At 45.3% G+C, this 21,767-nt stretch overlaps 1 protein-coding gene across 1 annotated transcript in view; it reads left to right on the forward strand.

Annotated features, from left to right (window-relative positions):
• Positions 1-21,767, forward strand: part of DNAH14 (dynein axonemal heavy chain 14) — a gene marked incomplete at both ends in the record, with an annotated part of 406,864 nt that overhangs the window by 304,835 nt on the left and 80,262 nt on the right. The window contains 8 exons of the mRNA XM_080824495.1: positions 5,328-5,525; positions 7,411-7,572; positions 9,707-9,898; positions 10,956-11,137; positions 14,119-14,227; positions 14,734-14,859; positions 15,711-15,805; positions 18,952-19,111. Coding sequence (XP_080680621.1) covers positions 5,328-5,525; positions 7,411-7,572; positions 9,707-9,898; positions 10,956-11,137; positions 14,119-14,227; positions 14,734-14,859; positions 15,711-15,805; positions 18,952-19,111 — 1,224 coding nt within the window. The remainder of the gene's footprint in view (positions 1-5,327; positions 5,526-7,410; positions 7,573-9,706; positions 9,899-10,955; positions 11,138-14,118; positions 14,228-14,733; positions 14,860-15,710; positions 15,806-18,951; positions 19,112-21,767) is intronic.

A 21,767-nucleotide genomic window follows, 5' to 3' on the forward strand; every position in this document is an offset into this window, starting at 1 on the left:
CAACAGGAATTGCATTTTAGATTCAAAAACACAAAGTAGTTGAAAATGGAAAGATGGTTGGGGTGCCTGGGTGGCTCAGTCTGTTAAGCATCTGCCTTCAGCTCAGGTCATGATCCCAGGGTTCTAGGATGGAGTCCTGCACCGGGTCCTCTACTCAGTGGGGAGTCTCTTGCTCCCTCTCCCTCTGCCGCTCCCCCTACTTTTGCTCTCTCTTTCTCTCTCTGGCAAATAAATAAATAAATAAAATCTTTAAAAAAGAAAAAAAAAATGGAGAAAGATAATTCATGTCAATAAACCCCATAAGAGAGCTGGAGTGGTTATACTAATAACAAAATAGACTTTTCAGGGGAAAAAAATAAGTGTTGGAGAAAAAAGAAAGATGTTATAATGATAAAAGCATCAATCATCAGAAGGATATAACAATTATAAACACACACACCTAACAGCTAAGCCCCAAAATATGTGAAGCCAAACAGGCAGAATTGAAGAGAAAAAAATAAGCAGTTCAACAGTAATGACTGGAATCTTCGCTATCCCCACTCTCAACCTTTGCTAGAGCAACTAGATAAAAAACCAACAGGGATATAAATATGTCAACAATACTGTAAAACAATTTGACCTCATTGACATAGATACCAGATTCCTTCCCTCCAGCTGCAAAATACACATTCTTCTCAAGCACACGTGGAACATTCTCCAGCATAAACCACATGCCAGGCTGTAGAACAAGACTCCTACATTTAAAAGGATTGAAGTTATTCAGAATACATCCTCAGAACACAACAGAATTAAAGTAGAAATCAGTAACAGAAAGAAATTTGAAATATTCCCAAATATGTGGAATTTTTACAATATACTGTTAAATAACCAGTGAATGAAAGAAGAAATCTCAAAACCTATTGGGAAATATTTTGAGATAAATTAAAACACAGCATACCCAAAGCAGTACTTAGAGGGAAATGTGTATAAGATATAAAGGCCTAAATTTAAAAAAAGAAAAACCTCAAATAACCTAACCTCCCACATTAGGAAACTAAAGAAGGAAAGAAAACTAAACCCCAAAGTAAGCAGAAAGAAGGAATTGATAAAGATGAGAGAAGTAGAGAACAGAAAAAGAGTAAAGAATATCAATGAAACCAAAGGTTTGTTCTCTGAAAAGATGAACAAAATCGACAAGCCAAGAAAAAAAGAGGAAAAAGCGTCCATTATTAAAATTATTAAAACCAGGAATTAGAGAGAGGACATAACTACCAACATTACGGAAACAAAGGATTGTAAGAAAAGAGTATGAACAACTGTGTGCTGGCACATTGGATAGCCTCGATGAAATTGGACACTTGCTTGGAAGACACATATGACTGAGCCAAAGAAAGAGGATATCTGAAAGGACCTAAACAAAGAGATTGAATTGGGAATTTGAAAATTCCCTGTGAAGAAAAGCCCAGGGCTGAACGCTTCCCTGGAGAATTCTACCAAACATTTAAGGAAGAATGAAATCAATTCTTCACAGACTTTTCCAGAAAATAGAGGACGGAACAGCTCCCAATTCACCCATAAGGACAGTATCACCTGATACCGAAACCAGATAAGACACATCTTGGCAAGAGAAAACTACAGACCAATATCTCTTATGGATATAGTTGTAAAATTCCTGCACAAAATATTAATGAACTGAATGCAATAACATATAAGCATCAGGTGCCATGACCAAGTGAGATTTATCTTGGGAATGCATGTTTGACTAAATATCCAAAACACAGTAATATAAAGCACCGTATTAATAGAGTACAAGGCAAAACCACATGATCATTTGTGCAGAAAATGTGTTTGATAAAATCTAATACCATTAATTTTTTTTAAAAAACTCTTTAGCAAAAACGAATAGAAGGGAACTTCACCAGCCTAATAAAAGGCATCTGTGGAAAACTTACATGCTTAAAGATGAAAGACTAAATGTTTTTCCCCTAAGACTGGGAACAAAACAAAGATGTTTTTCTCTCTCAGTTTCTGTTCAACCCTACACTGGAGTTTGTAGCCAGTGCAATTAGATAAGAAAAAGAAGAAAAAAGGCATCCAGATACTTACCTTACAAGAAGTAAAACTGTCTTTATTCACATTCCACATAATCCTGTTTATAGAAAATCCTAAGGACAAACTACCCAATTAAAAATAGACACCTCACAAAAGCATATAAAAAGATTCTCAATATCATTTGTTGTTAGGGAAAACAATCTGATACCACTTCAAACCTATTAAAATGACCAAATTTTTTTAAAAAGAGGGGGGATAGTGGGAATTGCTAACAAAGATAGCAACAGGAACTCTTCATTTATTGCTGATGGGAATGCAGAATGACACAGTCACTTAGAAAGATAGCTTGGTGGTTTTTTACAAAGCTAAAGACAGCCTTACCATATAGTCTAGCAATATGCTCCTATGTATCTACCTAACATATTTGAAAACTTAGATCCTCAAAAAAACCTTCCCATGCATAATTATAGTGACTTTATTAAAAAACTGGCCACAACGAATATGTCCTTCAGTAAGTGATAAACTGGGGTACAATGGAATATTTTTCAAAGATAAAAAGAAATGAGATATCAAGCCACAAAAAGACATGGACAAATCTTAAAGGCATATTGCTAACTAAAAGAAGTCAGTATGGAAATACTGCACACCATATGATTCCAATTATATGACATTCTGGGAAAGACAAAACTATGGTGATGGTAAAAGCATTGGCAGTTGCCAAGGGTTTGGAGAGAGGAAGGAAGGTGAAACACAAGATATTCGAGTGGTGACACTATTCTGTGCAATGCTGTAATGATGAGTACATGACACCATACATTTGTCAAAGCCCATGAACTTCACAGCACAAAGAGCAAACCTTAGTGTTTGGAAGTTTCAAAAAACCATTTAAGAGGTCTGGGAAGTCCCAGGATGGAATGCAGAAAGTGACGAAACAAGCAAACTATGTTACAGTGTGTGCAGGAATCTCCCTGAAGAGGGTGGGAGGGAAAGGAACTGACCTAAGAAAGTTTGGAAATGAGTGGACTCTGTAAGACTAATGTCAAGAGAGACTGTAAGTCAGCACTGTACTGTAGCTAATCAAGTAGTTACCCTGTGGGAGTGAGGTCACCATTCTGATAGCACTGTGTGTATATATCCCAGCTGAGTAACTAAGTAGAGGGTGGCAGGTGGTGGGAGCCAGTGTTCTCACGGTTGCAGTGGGAGCTTACAGAAGCAAGGGGAAGAGGCTAGAGTGGTCCATGTGATGATGGATGAGAGTTGAAGACAACAGTTGAACTCGTGTTTGGTTTCATGTATATGGTTATAACAGACATATTTGTAGGAATGTGTGTATGTGAAGGTTAGCATATGAAATTGGATCATAACTCCACACTCCTTCACTGTGAGCTTTAGTGGTTTTCTCCTGAAGGATGCAGTGTGAAAGGGGAAAAACAGGAACTTCACAATGGAGAAGCCTGACATTCACTTCTTTATCTAGGTGACCAAGGTCCACAATCAACGGTGATAAATCATGTTGATAAATGGCACTTTATCCCCGTGGTCTTCCCTCCCAGAAACACATAACCCCAGTCTAGTCAGAAGGAAAACATCAAGAAAATCTCAACCAAGAGCCATTCTACAAAATGCCTGACCAGCCCACTTCAAACCCATCAGTGTCATCAAAAGAAAACAAAAAAAAGAGTCTGAAACTGTCACAGTTAAGAGGAGCCTCAGGAGACAGAACTAGTAAAAATAGTATGTCCTTGATGGGATCCTGGGACAGAAAGAGAATGTTAGGTAAAAACTAAGGAATTCTGAATAAAGTATGGATTCCAGTTAATAATAATGTATCAATATTGTTTCATTTAATGGTAACAAGTATATCCTACTAGTTAGATGTCCCTAGGGGAAATGGAATGTGGGGTGTATGTCCATAGGGGAAATGGAATGTGGGGTGTATGAAACTTTTCTTTCCTGTCTTGGCAATTTTACTGTGAATCAGAAACTCTCCTAAAATCAAAAAGTTTATTTTTTTAAGGGGACAAAAGATTTAACAAAAGAGGCACAAATGCAAGGAAGTCTATGAGAAGACTACCCGCCATCATGAACCGTTAGGGAAAGGTGCTGGGAACGCCATGGAGATAGCAGCACGCACAGGTGCTGGCAGGGCTGTGGATAAGCCAACCCACCCACATGGCCAGCACAGATGTAAAATAGTACACCTGCTTTGAATAACAGTTTGACCATTTCTCATGACGTTTTACCCTTTAACGGAGTAGTTCCGTTTCTCTCTATCTGTACAAGAAAAAGCAAACGTTCGCTGGACAATGTGCACATGCGTGTTCCCATGAGTATCATCGGAATAGCCACGAGGTGGACATACTCCCAAGCATCCATCAGTAGGTCCCATCCAGGAGGATACTATTGAGCAATAAAAAGGGACAGAGGAGGCACCTGGGTGGCTCAGTGGGTTAAGCCTCTGCCTTCAGCTCAGGTCATGATCTCAGGGTCCTGGTATCGAGTCCCGCATCGGGCTCTCTGCTCAGCAGGGAGCCTGCTTCCCCCCCCTCTCTCTGCCTGCCTCTCTGCCTGCTTGTGATCTCTGTATGTCAAATAAATAAATAAAATCTTTAAAAAAAAAAAAAGGGACAGACGGCAGATAGACGCTCCCACATGCAAGGACCACAAAGCCGTCATGCTAAGTGAGGAGGCAGATGCTGAAGACATTGTGTGTACGATTCAGTGGCTAGGAAAGCTACAGAGACGGAAGGTGTGCTAATGGTTGCCTGGGCCCGGGGTCGAGGAATGACTACTAACAGGCCTGGGGGGGTCCAGCTATTCTAAGAAGGATTTACTGGTTGAAAACCTGTAGATTTATTAAAAATCATTGAATTATACACATAAAAAAAGGTGTAGTCTATAAGTTACACCTCAGCACAGCTGCTAAAAAAGGCAATACTTTTTCATTATTACCGGAGAGCACCTAAGGGGTGGTTGCTCAGAATAAAGGGGGAAAGACCTATCTAAATTCTTCTAAATGAAAAGTCAAATATTGGCAGTAATGTAACGATTCATAAACCTGTCGATGCTATTTTTTCAGATTGTGTTCTCGTTCCAGTCAGGTGGTCTCATATATTTCAAGAGACTGCACAGAGAAAATGTATCTGCAAGCCCTATAGAACTTTGATAAATACTTTAGTTATATATCACGTATTTCCCAAAAACGTTCTCGGTATTTTTGCTGATAGGAAACTATCCATTGTAAAGTGTCTAGGACATACATAGGAATCGTGTGTTAGGTTGTTCTTCTTGCACAGATCGGAATAGACGGCTGCGGAAAGGAGACCTGCGCCACCCTGGCCTGTTACTTGACAGAATGCAAACTCTACCGAGTGCCCACATCCCGCAATTATGCCTACATCGAATTCAAAGAAGACTTTAAAAGGGGCTTCATTCAAGCAGGACTGGAAGGGAACCCCACTGCTTTGATAGTTACTAGTTTAAACCCAAAGCAGGTCAGTACTTTTTGTCTTCAGCATTTGCTAGCGTTTGCCATGTAAGTAGTGTCCCCCACCCCTATTTAATATTTGAAGAGAAAGTATGGTCCTGCCAGCCCGCCCTGGTTTTCCCACTGTCCTGTCCTTACCCACTCACAGCCCACATATATACTTGCCCTCCTGCTGCAGAGAGATTTGCAAAAGCATCTTCTGTCTTTATAATTTTCATTTTAATTGACAAGTGAGAAGTCATTTGTCCATGCTGCTGAACTACTAGTCCTATAGTCTGTGTTTTGGGAAAAAAACACGGTCGTCTGAATCCACCATCTCCTAGCTCATAGCGTGCCACCACAGACCCGAGGCTCCTGTTCCTCTCCTCAGTCCTCCTCTTCAACCTCACTGTCAAATTTAGGACTCTTCTTGCAGGATATGCTTTGTTGACATATAAGCAAAAAAATGCTAATCACCCCATGACTGTTTTAACCTGGTAGGTGGCATAAACTATGCCCTTCCCCAGCCTAAACGTCACTGGCCATGCCATCTCAGACTGACTCACTTCTTCGGGGCAGCGTCTCACGGCAGCACTGTTATTCTGCGACAGTTACGAGTGTTTTTCCAAACCGCATCTTGTTTTCTCTCCTCATACTGGGCCTCTCTCCCCAGGCTTGTGGTTTCCTTGCATATCGAGTTTTGCGAGTGAGTCCACGAGCTGTGTTGTTATCTGCTGTTCTCCAGAGTGTCCAATTTTCTACTTTTAATTATATGCCCCCCCCTCCCCAAATTTAAATACCCTGCTCTGTTCATCAGCTTGAAGTTTCTTCCAGCTGCTTTTCTGGATTTCGGAAGATGTCACTTCTCCCATGCTGGAGGCTTGCCGTTCTAATTTAAGAAATGATTTTTCAGAGACACGCTATCAGCTGGAGCTGGGCTGGACAAGCTCATTGACTCCCGTGTCATTCAGGACTTCAAGGCCCCTGGATCCCTTCTGCACACTTTCCAGCTTCCTCCTGGCCACATCATTGCTTTCCACATGAATCCAAAAAAATGGTGTTAGGACTAGTTAGATTAGCATTTGTTAAGTGGGACACAGGGTACTGGGTAGTGATCCATAGTTCAACAGAGGACCAAGAGCAAGATGGAAATGGAGAAGTTTCTTACAGATCCTGGGAGAAGGACAAAGCATACCTTGAGGGGCCACACGGGGTGGTCAGGGTGGAGTCAGGCAGGGAGACCAGGATCCAGGACCTGCGGGTGGCATAACTTGGGCTCCCAGTCAGGGCCAGTTGGGCCCACTCACACCTAAAGAGTGGGGTTTGGTTCGGCCCGCGGGGGTCTCTCTAAGGGGCGCATAGGGCCTGTAGGCCCTTGGAGGCGGCAGGGATGGCTGCTGAGCACAGGCTGTCGGGGAAGTCCTCCCAGCAGCTGGCACCCGCTCATCACTCCGCGGGCGGCTCGCACAGGGGGCTGGTGTCAGGGTAGGGACCCCACAGGCTGCCTGAGAGAATGAAACAGATGCCGAGGCAGTAGCACCCAGGGTAGGTAAGCAGACCCCCTGACCAGAAGGGAGTGACCAGGGTGTTTGAGAAGCCCCATCCGTCGTCCGTCATTCGTGGGAGAGCCAGGAGACCAGCTGGCCCTGCAGCAGCTCCCCTCCTGGAGGTTGACAAACAGCTCCCTTTCCTTCCCTGCCCAAGACACCAGAAACCCGTGAGGGTCTCAGGAGCATCCTGAGGAGGGGATGAGACAAAGATTTTTTTTTTAAATCATGGATTTACTCTCAAAATCAAAATGCTTATACGTTTTTAATAAAAACTCCTTTTCTTTGTCCTGGGTCTCCAGTGTATTTAGGGTGGAAAATGTAAATAATTTACTCACTCCTGATTGGATATCTGTTTCATCTAAGGAGTCGTTTTTGGAAGACTTGAACAGCATTCTCAATCTGAGGAAAATACTTCACCTGTTTGAAAACGAGGAGCTGGACTCCATCGCACTGAAGATGAGATCTTCTGCTGAACAGTCCGGTTACATGGATAACAGGCAGTCTCTCCTGGCGTCCTTCCAGAAGGTACTCTTTTGTGGGTTGGCGTTATCAAGTTACCATGTTAAATTATGAATAGACTATGTTTATAATTCTCTACCTGAATTTCAAGCTGGATGGTTTTTTGTTTTTGTTTTTGTTTTTTAGTTCTTTAAATGAGTTTTTTTTTAAGATTTTATTTATTTATTTGACAGAGAGATCACAAGTAGGCAGAGAGGCAGGCAGAGAGAGAGGGGGAAGCAGGCTGCCTGCTGAGCAGAGAGCCCAATGCGGGGCTCGATCCGAGGACTCTGGGATCCTGACCCGAGCCAAAGGCAGAGGCTTAACCCACTGAGCCATCCAGGCGCCCCCTAGTTCTTTAAATGAGTTTTTAAAGTCAAAACTGGTGACTGGATCCCCGCACGCAGATACCCCACTCCCTTAGGGAAATCCAAGGTCAGCGAGCATCTGGGCCTGCCTGGCTATCAGTGGCTGAAGAGCATGACAACAGCGAGAGGCAATGACAAGAGAAATAAGACGACAGGCTTATTTCTTACCCTGACTTCCCTCCCTGACCATAGTTGGTAACAAGCCTGGAAAGGCAAGAGACAAGAATTCTTGCATCCCTTTAAATAACCCTGGAGTTGGCCGGGGGGTGATGGGAACAGACAGAAATAATGCAGACCAAGCAGATGGTATTCACAAGGACCTCAGCAGGGGTCCATCTGGAGACGGAGGCCAGACCATCGAGCTAAGCCTTCTGTGTCTTTAAGGCCTGATGACTGGCCAGCCACTCGGCGGTGAGAGAGGTAGGAGATAAGATTGTGTCCAAAGGGGAAACACCACAGGCCAACTGACTTCTCGGGCCAGTTCCTGTTGCTAACGGAGTCACCTGAAGATTGACCTGACCCACCCTCCATCCTCAGTGGACACTTAGTGATCCAGCACTAGAAGATGTAAAACATCCCAAGATGGGGTCCAGAGTTGAGGGAGAACAATGATGTCACATGAATGGATGTGTAGATCTGGTTCTACTTTTAAATGCAATCATCCTGATAACTTGTGGCCCTCTGGTGCCTTATCACTAAATTGGTTTATATAGATTGCAATTGGCAAGGAAGTACAAAGAAGTTCTCATCAGAGAACAGTGCACCCCAGAAATAAAAAATAAACCAAGAATCCCAGTGAGAAATCAATTTTAATTATTTGTATGTCTATTTTATACTACATTTCCAAAAATGACTTGAAGTCTCTTACAGTAATCATAGTGTGGGCATACTTGAAGCCATTAACATTGAATATCTTCGAGGAAGAGTTTGGGGATGGGTAAAGCAAAGAGAGGTAGCTTCATTTTTAATTTAAACATTTCTCTGTTGTATGAGTTCTGCATTGAACAGTTTGATTTGCTTTCATACATTTTTTAAAGACAAAAAGGAGGAAAAAGAATCTTACACTTTCCTCTGCTTTCAGCTTTACCACACTTCTTTGGCAAAATAGGTTGCTTGATACTCAGACATCTTTCACCTTTTACAAATTGAACTGTTTGAGTAGAAAGGAACATTGATTCCCTGAAGCTGCTTTCAGTAATGTGGTTTCATTGAGAGTGACCTACGGACATGAGGACAGACCCTGTGCCCATGCCAGTCCTCCCAAGGAGCCAGGAACAGCAGCCGCACAGCCCAGCCTCATGAGGGGAAGGATGCGGGGAGATTTCCTGGAGACCAGCACTTTGTGGAAGACCTGCAAAACTGCAGCGGCTCCAATACCGTGTAGCGCTCGCCCACAGCGTTCGTCCGTCCGTCTCTCCTGGCCTTCAGCTTTCACTCCGACCACTTCCCATGTTCAGTTTCTGGGCATCTTAGTGGCACGCCAACCCGAGCAAAGGCTGAAATAGACCCGCTCCCCTCTGGCGGAAGTCCCCTACTGAGCAGGGCCGAGCACCACACTCACTCGTGTGACCTGGTCCATAGAGGGGATGTTCCCGGTTATGTGGAGCACCACCTGGCCACTTTCCCCGTGAGAGCTCCACGGGGCTGGCGCGTCCCTGTGGAAGGTGCTCAGTGGGCACCTGAGTGGCCTCTACTGAAGAATGGAAACAAGTTCCAAATGCAATTTTTAATGTACTCTTTTTTCCAAAGCAGGGGATTCCGTTTCAACAGCTTGCATCTCTATTAATTTTCAGAGGATCCGTAAAAACCTTCATATTTTTATGACCATGAGTCCGGCAGGACCGACCTTCCGCCAGCATTGTAGAGCCTACCCCTCTATGATCACCACCTGCACTATCGACTGGTATGAGAAGTGGCCAAAAGAGGCTCTCCTCGTCGTAGCCAATTCTTTCTTAAGAGAAAAGGTGTATTTAAAGAACAGGCAGGTAAATGCTACCTCTTAAAAATCAGATCCAAGGGAAGATTTCAGGTTGTTAACTCATCTGGCAGAATTGTCTCTGAAGAGCAGTGAATCCTAGGGAGGCAAAAACAGGCAGCTCTGGGCAAAACTCTGAAATAGGTCAAGTGTTGGCTTTGACTCTTTATCAGTTCCCGGTCCCTTTTGCCCACTGACCCGCCCTGTGTCAGAGATGCCCAGATTCCTCACTGCCCGGGTCTCTGCACTCCCCTGCTCCATGGTGAGCAGCGGGTTTCCCCAAAGGGAAACAGCCCTCAGTGGGGACGCTACAGCCTTCGGGGTACTCCCTGCCAAGCTCTCTGACTGGCCTACAACCAACCACCCACGAGAGGAGCTGAGAAATCATGAACCACACTAAGTACGAATCTTTCCTAGTGCTGCCCGAAATGCAGCGCGGCACCTGGAAAAGGGCTCACGACCTTACTTGGCAAATGTTCAAGGAAAACGAAGGCCAAGGGCAGAGTCAGGAAGAAAATGCAGCTGGGCTCAAGGGGACTGGGTGACTGGCCAGCCCTAGTGGGCTAGAGGTGAGCACCAGGGCTAGGTTGTGTCTCCGAATTTTCTCCAACACTAAGCGAGGGACAATTTCTCCTCTAGTTTTCCCACCCACATATCAGTATATCCTTTGAGCCCTGACATTTTCACAGCTTTACTTTACTCAAGGAAGACAAGTGGAGTCTCTTGTAATTGATAACCTGCTTTAGGAAAGAAAGATGGGAGATTTAAAAAAACAAACTATGAACCCAGGCCATTGGTGATGGCCCCCTAAATCCTCGGATGGCTATAGCGGAAATGAGGGTAAGGCCCAGGAGGGCGAGTCTGGCATGTCCTTAACCATGGGCCCTATCATTGCTTCATCCCCCACCACCATCCAACCCACCCAAGCATCTCTATTCTCGGTCCCATTCAACCAGGGCCTTTTTCTTCCTTCCCACACCTCAGAACGAGAAACTATTCCGAGTTATTTATTTTCTCTTTCTTTATGTGTATTGGATTGTTTTCTCTTGATTCTTAATATCTTGCAGAACTTAAAAGAAAAACTTGCCCCAACGTGTGTCCAAATCCACAGAAGTATAGAAGACTTGAACACAAAATACTTCGAGAAAACCAAAAGGCATTATTATGTCACTCCCAGTAGCTACTTGAGGTTCATGGATACATTTGCTCACATTTTGAGGTCACGAGAGAAGGACATGCAAGCAAAGAGGTAAGACTTTGAGATCAAATTAAAATATATATATATGTAAATATATATATATGTAAATATATATACACACACACATATACATATAATCGGTGCTTTTAATTTTAGAAAGAAACACAAATACAAAAGGAGCCCGAATCTGCTTTTCCTAGGGTGGGGGGAGGATAGGCAGCAGCGGCACAAGTCCTTCAGAGAGGTCCGGCATTGAGGGCTGCCCACCAGTGGAGACGAGGCACACACACGCAGCCAGGGAAGAGGCCGTTGTTCAATCACATCATGAAAGCACGAGCAGCCGCGGGAGCCACTGGCCAGCGCCTTTATCCCGGGAACAACACCAACATACGGGGAGCCCGATGTCACAGACAGCGGGACGCGCTGGGGCTGCAGAGCCCATGTCCAGCCGCCCGCAGGGAAGGTGGGCGAGGAAGCACGACACAGCAGGTCTTGTACCTGATCAGAGCCCCAGCAACATGGAGAAACTGTCCTCACAGCCTCCCCGGAGGACAGGGACATGAGCGGAACGGGCCGTGCAACTCTGGCCCAGGAGCATCCGGCTGTCTCTGTTCCAGAAGGCCACAGGCTGTCCTAAAGACCCCTCCAGCAGTTGTGTCCAGGTCTGCGTGACCTGTGAGGGGGCGTGAAGGCTGCTGGGAGCCCCGGACAGAGCAGCTGCCCTATGGCAATGCCCCCCCCCCCCCGCCACCGCCGCCTGACCTGGGTCCTGCTCCGGGCACTGGGGCCTCCCTGTCCTGACAGTGATTGATGCAAGTTCATTCTGTCCTTCGGCTGCAGCACCGGGAGGACAGACTGCAGCCAGGCTCCCACTGTGGAGCCCGGCCAGTTAGGAGTGCTGTTTCCCCCGGTGCATCCAGGGGCGTGCCACGGGACACCCAGGACCATGGAAGTTTCTCTTCACCTCTCATGCTGGACATGTTAGCTTGCATCTGGCAGACCAATGGGGGCCAGGGGCGCAGCGGCCTCAGCAATGGCCTGATGTGAATGCAAGGTCAGGGGCTCATCTTCTGAAGCTGCTGTTGACAAGGCCAGGTGGGGCATGGGGATCCGGGGTCAGCTCTGTCTGGAGCCATTGCTGGGGACCAAGCGTGCAGCGAGGTGACCAGGAATCCTGTTAGTTTAGAAGGTGAACCTTGTCCTGGTGTTTTCAGTAAACTCTCATCAGGCCTGGAGGCTGGGGCTCTTGGTGGTTTCTCCGAGTCCTTGGATTGAGCTTTTTATTGGTCGGTGGTTAAACTGAGGGTGACGACAGCAGTCTGGGAAATCGGCCGGATGCCCCCCTCACAGGAGTCGGGAGACTAGGGGACCCTCCTTCCACCTCTGACATCCAAGTTTCCAAGGTGTCCCCTTCCCACCACAGGGGCTGCTGCCTTCCATCCGCAGCCACGAGAGAGCAGTGGGTGCAACCGGTCCCTGTCCCAGTTGTTTCCTCCCTTCCCTGTCTTTGCCCGTGCCTCACTTACGCCAGCAGCCCAGACACATCTCTAGGTGGCTCGGTGGTTTCTCCCTTGTGCTCCTTGTGCTAGCCCAGAACACTTTCCACCGCCCCCCCACCCCCGATGTGTGGGTCAGACCAGGACCACCTTCAGACTGTCACCTTATACACATGGTCGTTCTCATGCCTACCCATAACTGCTCACATCCATCAAGTGGTAAACAAAGTACCAGGTGAGGGGTCCCCTACCCCAGCTCCTCCTTGCTACTCACAAATTCCAGCAGTTTCCCAGGGGTAGACCTGGGAGAAGAAAAAGCGGGGAGGGTTCGTCGTGTGGTCTGGGTCCCTTACAGCCAATACACATCTTTCCCCAGAACTCACAGTGAAACATTCTGGTTATAGGGGAGCTAAGTCCTGAACCTCCCGCCTCACATGTGTTCTCCCCTGGGAGCTGAGCTTTAGTGGCCTCCCTCTCTTTTCAGCGTGTCTCATTTTATTTTTAGTAGCACCTGCTCTCGGGGGTGAGCTAACTAACTGCTGAGCACTGGCTGACACATGCAGCTCACGACAAGTAACAACCCTGTTTACGTAGCAGAGTAATACAGACGTGTATGTTAGGAGGATCACTCTGAGATAAACTGGAGAAAGAAAACTCACAGCAAAGATTTGAAAGCTATTGTATGAATCCAGATGAGACATTCTGGAGACTTGTCCGGAGGTTAGGTCAAGGGGGGAAATGCCCGACAGCATCCGAATCATTGACCGTGTGCGGGGCACGGCTGACGACATCCTTTAGGTTAAGAAGCCTAGAAGTAGAAACTGTATACCTTCCGCAGGCTTTTTCCTCATCTCGCTAGAGTCAGAACTAAAATTTTGTTGACTTAACAGATTTGTAGTCTGCAGATTTTATATAGTTTGTAAGGAATAAAGTACATTTTATTTTTATAAATATTTATATTTACTTTATTCCTCACAAACTATATATATATCTTAGCCCCACCACTTACCCTTCACTCCACAAAGGTCCACTTTGACTTAGTGTTGTGCAGGCCTGAGGCTTACGTCGAGGTTCGTGCCCTACGACCGGTCACTCCGCATCCTCTGTCGAAGACGTTTCCTTCCGCTGCCACTTTTGCACCTTTGTGAAAAGCTAGTTGTGCTTTTGTGAGTTTGCTTCTGGCTTCTTTGTCCGATTCAGTTGATCAACGAACCTGACCCTCTGCCAGGACCCCGGTCCTGACCCAGTCATGACCTCATCAGTCTCACAATCAGGCAGAGAAGTACCACCCACCCTGTTCTGCTGCAAAATTGTTTTAAACGTCCTGGTTCATTTGCCTTAGAAGAAGCTCGTCTTTATCTACATTAAAAAAAAAAAATCATACTGCAGTTTGGGGACATCACATTAAGCTATATATCCATTTGGCAGAGAATTGACATTTTACCGTGTTGTCTTCCAATACAAGATCGTAGTATATCTTGCTTTGCTGACATATCCTTACATCTTATGCCTTCTTAATTCTACTCGCCTCCTCAGGAATCATCTTTGTATGGGTCTCTCCAAGATCCTGGAAGCAACTGTACTTGTTACAGAGATGCAGGAGGAGCTCTTGATCCTTGGCCCACAGATAGAACAAAAAACAAAGGTAGATCTGGTTTGAAATTGCTTTTAAAGATTATATGGTTTAATATAGAGCAGTGCTGGGAAACAGAGGCTCTGCTACTTGGCGAACGTGGCTTCAGATCCCAGTTTTGTTAGCAGGCCGCTGGGTAGCTCTGTGGGCCTCAACTTTCTTGTCTGTAAAATGAGCAAGACAAGGACAACAATGATAGCAAAGGCCCCCAGCTAGTTATAAAACCTCATGCAGCATAACTGTGCCATCATCCGTTGCACCACCCTGAACCATGCTGTGGTAACTCGCAGTCTACAGCGTATTCTAAAACTTGGCCTGTGTCGCATGACATGATGTTTACTGGCTCTGGTCATCCTTTGCACTTTCATCTATTCAGCAAATATATTTCTGGCTGATTTTGGTAAATTTTATAGCGACGAAATGAGTTTTATGAATTTGCCTTGAAACGAATTTGTCTTTAAAGAAGAAATACCATGTCTCTTAAAATACATTCTCAAAAGACCTGCATGTCTCATTAGGAAATGGAAGCCCTAGTGGAAAAACTGCAGAAAGATTCACAAGTCGTGGAGAAGGTCCAGATGCTTGTTAAACAGGACGAAGAAATTATGGCCGAAGAAGAAAGAATTGTGGAAGAGTATGCTCAGGTAAGCACCAGCATATAATCAGTCACAGTTATTGGGACATTTGCAAAAAACGACAGCTTGCTTTGCCTAACTCCCACCCAAAAAAAAAAGGGATGCTGTCTGGTACATGTAGCATGGTGTTTGCTGCACTATCTGGTGTCACGATCACGTGCAAGGTGCGTGCAAGGACTTCCCACAGACTGGATTCCGGATCGGTGTATTGCAAACCTTGTTTCTCCTCCATCACCCATGTAGCTCTTAGGCTTCATGGCTTAAATTGTTACAATATGTCCCTTGGCTGAGCACTTAGTGTCACCTGCCCAGGAAAGCTGGGACAGAGGACAGCAAAGGCATTTCTAGAAGGCATTCCTAATTGAGATAGCTTGCCGTAACTTAATTATACAGACAGGTGACTGTGTGCAGACCCCAAACCTGTCCCCGGGCATTCCCGTGACACCTGGCCTGAGAGGAAACCTGATGGCAGTTATAATGTCTAACTTGTGCAAGCCTGGAGAAAACACGCATCCCTGCCGACATTGACAGAGCTCCTTCCAGGGCTGGGGTGGGTGGGGAGAAGCTGGGCCTGGGCCCATTGAAGGGCTCTGAAGCTTAGGCTTCATTAGCCAGGCAGTGACCCCTGTCCCGGGACCACCCCTCGAAAGGGCATTGCTACTGCCCACTGAGTCGGATGGAGAAGGCCAGAACCACACCCAGCATCTCATCAGGGATGGAATAACGCACACGCTCCCAGCAGTGTAAGTAGCGCATATCGTAAAAAAGTCCAATCTACTTTCCAAGTTCAAAATAGAAGACAGTATGGTGTACAGCCTTGTACATTCGGATACATCTGGGGGCCTCTGACTTTGTTACAGGAAACTGCCCATGAAGTAAAAAGTGTGCTGCCAGCTCTGGAAAAGGCGGTGGTGGCTCTGAGCGCCCTGGACAAAGCCGACGTGGCCGAGCTGAGGTGGGTCACCTGCGTTTGTCAGAGCTGCGAATGCTCGTAATAAAACACAGACATGCAGGAAGAAGGACTAGGCCTCTATTCCTGTCGTTAGACTGAGTCATTCTTAACCATCTTGGTGACTTGAAATTTGTCATCATGCGTGTCACATGCTGAGTGTCGTTGCCTTGTGGTGCCATCGGCCACGGGGTGTGTCAGCATCTTATGTCACCTCTAGAAAGGAAGGCTCCCGCCAGCCAGGCTGCGGGCCGCACGGGAAGAAATGGGACGATCCCGAGGTTTCTAGCTGGAATCTCGGAGAGATGCTCCCGACTGGAGTTTGCTGTCACCCCTCAGATGTGCTGAGTTGTCCATTATTTACCAGAAGTAGTATTTCCGTTAAAGATGCAGAAGTAGATTTGCGACGACGTGGATGGAACTAGAGGGTATCATGCTTAGCGAAATAAGTCAATCGGAGAAATATAACTATCATATGATCTCTTTGATATGAGGAAGTGGAGATGCAAGGTGGGGGGGTTTGGGGGGAGGTAGGAAAAGAAAAAATGAAAAGATGGGATTGGGAGGGAGACAAACCATAAAAGACTCAATCTCAAGAAACAGACTGAGGGTTGCGGGGGGGAAGGGGGATGGGAGAGGGTGGTGGGGAAATGGACATTGGGGAGGGTATGTGCTATGATGAGTGCTGTGAAATGTGTAAACCAGACGATTCACAGACCTGTACCCCTGGGGATAAAAATACATTATATGTTTATTAAAATAAAAAAAAAAAAAAAAAAAAAAAAAAAAAGATGCAGAAGTAGGCCGGTCTGCCGCGATATTTGTCACACGTGCTTGATTCTAGGGACAAGAAGAGAAGAGGACGGACAAGCTGTCTTTAATCAGTGGGGCCCTCCAGGGAGAGTGCCTCAGCCGAAGTCGCTCCCTGTAGGTTGGACACGGGGGGAGAGCCAAGCAAGAGGAACAGAGCAGGTGCTCAACCTCTCTCTCCTGTTTGACCTCATTCACCGGAATGCCTTCCCGCGCGTTCGTGCAGCAGAGAGGCCCCAGGCTGGTCGTGGAAGCGAGAGGGTTCCCGGTTGCCGGGTGGCCTGGGAGCAGAGAACCGAATGGACTTTCACGCACACCAGGAAGGTGTCTCAGGGAAGGGTGCGCTAAGCAGGAGACACAGAAAGCACAAGTCTGAAGGCAGAAAGGTGCTTCGGGCCCGTGAGCGTGAGGGGGCAGCCTGAGTCCCCGCGGGCAGAGTGGCAGCATGCCTCATGCCTTTGTTCCAGAATGTCCGTTCTCTCAGCTCTTCTCTGGCGGACATTCCCCAGAGAGAGGCCAGCGCAAATGCCCGTGAGCCTGATTTCTGTGGGTGGTGTGTGACCTGGGCTAGCTCATGGGTTCTGCCGCCAAGTTTCCTGGGCAGAGATCCTGCCATTGCCTCCCTGTGCCTCCGCTTCCCTTTTATGCAGCAGGGATAACAGGTCATCAGAGGACTGGATGGCCTAAAACACGTCAGGTGCCGAGAACGAGTCTGGCGTGAAGCGAGGGCTCAAGTTAAGAGGGCTCAAACAAGAGGTTTCTTTGGATCAAGCAGGCCCACTCCCTTTCCCTGGCTAAAAAAAAACCTAGCTTTTCCAGGGATTCCGTCCCATATGTCTTGGGGGTTTTTTGGTTGGTTGGTTCACTGGTTGGTTTTTAGGATTCTGCCTTGTAATACTGCTAATGTGCATTTCACTTTGATTCCAACGCCAGATAAATGGGACACCTTACAGTAGGAATTCTTAGGGTATGCAGCAGAGACATCCAGAAGATACAAAGTGCAAAGGGTTGTCCTTCATAGGATTAGCAACATTAGCTGCTGGAAGAAGAAGGGGGATAGTAGAAAACAGAGATTGGGGCAAACCAAAGGGTCTAAGCCCGAGAACTCCTGGTTGTAATGAGGCCTTGAAGCCGATTTCCAAGGTAGGAATCAGGTATATTTGTTTCTGGAAAGTGACATGTAGGTGGGATTATAGTCAATTGAGTGTACTTTCCCTTTAATTTACATTAAGATTTTATTGAGGATATATTTTATCTTAACTATATTCCCATTATGTTTGCTTTAAAAAAGAGTCAAACATAGGCAAAGTTGAGGAAAAGCTTGTTTGGGGAGCTTTCCTTTCTCCTCTCCAGGACCTTCTCTCTCTTTTCCTAGTACAATCTTTCTCCTTCTTTCAAAAAAACCATGCTGATAATCTCAGAAAACCATCTGATAAATTAGTTCCAAACGAAGTGTTAATGATTTAATTGTTTAGTCCTGAAAAATATCTGCATTTTAAAAGTAGACTGCAAATGAAAACAAAGATTAATCTAAATGAATGAGTCTCTAATGGTGAAATTTAAGGCAGGGGGATCTTCTTGATAACCCCTGTAGACAGTGTTGTACATATATCTATGTTCATTGCCTGCCTTCTTTTAGGAAGTCTGTATGGTTTCATTTGGGGGAGACTCATTACTCATTACCATGCATGGACCCCTCCCTTTTGTTCCCAAGTCCCAAATGCTGTTGATAGCAGCCACAATCTCATGGCCCTTCACCAAAACTTACTTCTTGTGACTGCTCTTCTAACCCCGGGCTCTCCAGAGCGTCACCTTCTCACTAACGGTGCCGGGGCGTGTCAGCTGATAAGGACATGGATAAAAAGCAGCTTCCGGTGCTCCGGTAATCACACCTGAGAGACCCACTCCTGCCCTTCCTCCCACACTCTGCTCTATCAGTGATTTCATGCTAGGAACCTTAGATCAGGGTGGAGAAATGTCAGAGGACGTGTTTAAGAGGAGTGGCACGGTTGTCTCTGTCGAGTAGTTCTTAGTACCTCAGCACTGGTGAAACACGAGGGTTCCTGCTTTAAAGACTCTGCAGTGAGTACTTTGATGCTGAAAAGATCCTCTAACTTAGCTATTCTTCATATTTAAGTGTCTTGCATGTCATCTTCCTGAAGCAAAGGTACTCGTATATTAAACATACGCAAATATTTAAAAATACCCAAAACTGAAATGGCTAAATAGTTATCCTTACGAAAATGCCTGTTCGACATCTGTGTGTATTGCCCACTGCGGCGGTTTACGGGGTGCGTGCGACGTCCGCTGTGAAGCTGATTGGGTTTCCACCGCTATTGCAGAGTGTACACGCGGCCTCCCTTCCTCGTGCTGACTGTCATGAATGCCGTCTGCATTCTTCTGCAGAAGAAGCCTAACTGGGCTTCAGCGAAGTTGCTTCTTTCAGAAACCGGTTTCCTGAAAAAACTGGTTAACCTTGACAAGGACAGCATCCCGGAGAAGGTAAGAAGCCGACCCCTAACGAGTGCACAGCTGATGCTTTCCATGCTCATAGTCCGGAAGAGTCCAGCAGAAGTGGTAAAATTGGCGCTGGGCATTGGCATGGCAAGTCAGGGGTGCAGGTTAAAAGACGATAGAGCAGGCTCCGCGAGGAGTCATAACAGGTCTGCTGGGAGTGCTCATGGGGGAAGGCCGCGTCTCAGAATCTCTTTAATGAGAGAAGAGGCCAACAGAGGGAGGTACTGCGTCACATTAAGAAATGCAGGAGTGGTTTGAAGTGTCTGGGATTTCTTAAAGTTCAGATATAATTGGTATACGACATTGTATTATTTTCAGGTGTACAATATAATGACTCAGTATTTGTATATTTTGTGAAATGATCACCACAGTAAGCATAGTCATCCTCTGTCCCCACATACAGAGTCACAACTATCTTTTCTTACAGTGATAACTTTTAAGATCTACTCCATAACAACTTTCAAATACACAATACGATATCTGTAGCTATGTTAGCGGGGACTTACTTATCTTCTAAATGGAAGTTCCCTCCTTTGACCCCTTCACCATCCCTAACCGCCCCCCACATTTGACAACCACCAATCTGTTCTCTGTATCTGTGAGCTCAGTTTTTTGTTTTAAAGTCCAGAGATAAGTGATGGATCTTTCTCTGTCTTATTTCACTTAGTGTAATGCCCTCAAGTCCCATCCATGTTGTCACAGCTGGGAGGATTTCCTTCTTTGTTATGGTGGAATAATATTGCCATGTGGGGGGGTGTGTGTGTGTGTGTGGGTGTGTGTCTTTTCTTTATTCACTCATCCATCCGTGGACACTTAATTTGCTCCCATGTCTTTGCTCTTGCAAATGATACTTTAATGAACATAGGAATACATATATCTTCTCAAGTTATTGTTTTTGTTTCTTTTAGATAAATACCCAGAAGTAGAATTGCTGGACCAATGGTAGTTCCATTTTTTTAATTTAATTGAGAAGCCTCCATACTTCTTCCATGATGGCTGTACCAATTTACAATCCCACCAACGGTGCACGAGGATTCCTTTTTCTCCACATCCTCACTTGTTGTCTCTTGTCTTTCTGATCCTAGTCATTCTGATGGCTGTGAGGTCATATCTCACTGTGGTTTTGACTTGCATTTCCCTGATGATGAGTAAACATTGAGCCCATTTTCATGCATCTGCTGGCAATCTCAATCTCTTCTTTGGAAAAATGTCTATTTAGATCCTCTGCCCAATTTTTAATCAGATTGGGTTTTGGTGTTTTGTTTTGTGTTTTGTTTTTGTTTGGGGTGTGTTTTTTGTTTGCTTATTTTTTTTTAAAAGATTTTATTTATTTATTGGACAGAGAGAGAGTATAAGCAGGGCAGCAGCAGGGAGAGGAAGAAGCAGGCTCCTGCTGAGCAGGGAGCCCGACGTGGGGCTTGATCCCAGGACCCTGGGATCATAACTTAAGCTGAAGGTGGATGGGTAACCAACTGAACCACACTGGTGCCCCTGTTTGTTTGGTTTTTGTTTGCATGTTTGTTCTGCTTTTGAGTTAGAGGAGTTCTTTATATATGTTGGATATTAACCGTATCATAAATATGGTTTGCAAATATTTTCTTCCATTCTGTAGGTTGCCTTTTCATTTTGCTGATGGTTTCCTCTACTGTGCAAAAGTTTTTAGTTTGCTGTAGTCATATTTACTTGTTTTTGTTTTTGTTGCCTTTCCTTTTGGTATCAAATCCAAAATCATTGCCAAAATCGATGTCAAGGAGCTCACCATTGGTGTTTTCTTCCAGGAGTTTTATGGCTTTGGGTCTATATCCAAGTCTTTAACCCATTTTTTTCTGTGTTATTTCTGTATGTGATGAGATAGGGGTCCAGCTTCATTCTCCTGCATGTGGCTGTCAAGTTTTCCCAACACCATTTATTGTAGAGATTGTCCTTTTGTCATTGTATATTCTTATTTATTTTTATTTTTATTTTTTTGAGAGCAGGGGAGGGGTAGAGGGAGGGAGAGAATCTCCATGCTGGGCATGGAGCCTGATGCAGAGCTCAGTCACACAACCCTGAGATCACAAGCTGAGCTGAAAGAAGAGCCAGATGCTTAACTGACTGAGCCACCCAAGCGCCCCTCCCCATTGTGTGTGCTTGGCTCCTTTGTTATAAATTAACCAACCCTATGTGCCTGGGCTCATTTCTGGACACTCAGTTCTGGTCTATCAATCTGTGTCTGAGTTATGACCGGACCATACTGTCCTGGTCACTACAGCTTTGAAATCAGGAAGCGTGATGCCTGCAGCCTTGTTTTCCGTTCTCACGATTATCGGACTGTTTGGGGCCTTTGTGTCTCCACACAAACTTTAGTATTTCTGTGGAAATGACATTGGAATTCTGATAGGGATTTCATTCAATCTGTAGATTGCTCTGGGTGTTACAGACATTTTAATAATATTTTTTCAGTTTATGAGCATAAAATAACTTTCACTTACTGTGTCTTCTTTAATTTCTTTCATCAGTGTCTTCAGTTTTGGGTGAACTTGCAACTGTACTGAATTCATTTTTTGATGGCATCTTTAGGGTAGTCTACATAGAATATGTCATCTGCAGATAGTGACAGTTTTTACTTCTTTTCTGATTTGGATGCCTTTCATCTTTTTCT

The sequence above is a fragment of the Martes martes genome, assembly GCF_963455335.1.
Source record: "Martes martes genome assembly, chromosome: 15".
Classification (NCBI taxonomy): domain Eukaryota; kingdom Metazoa; phylum Chordata; class Mammalia; order Carnivora; family Mustelidae; genus Martes; species Martes martes.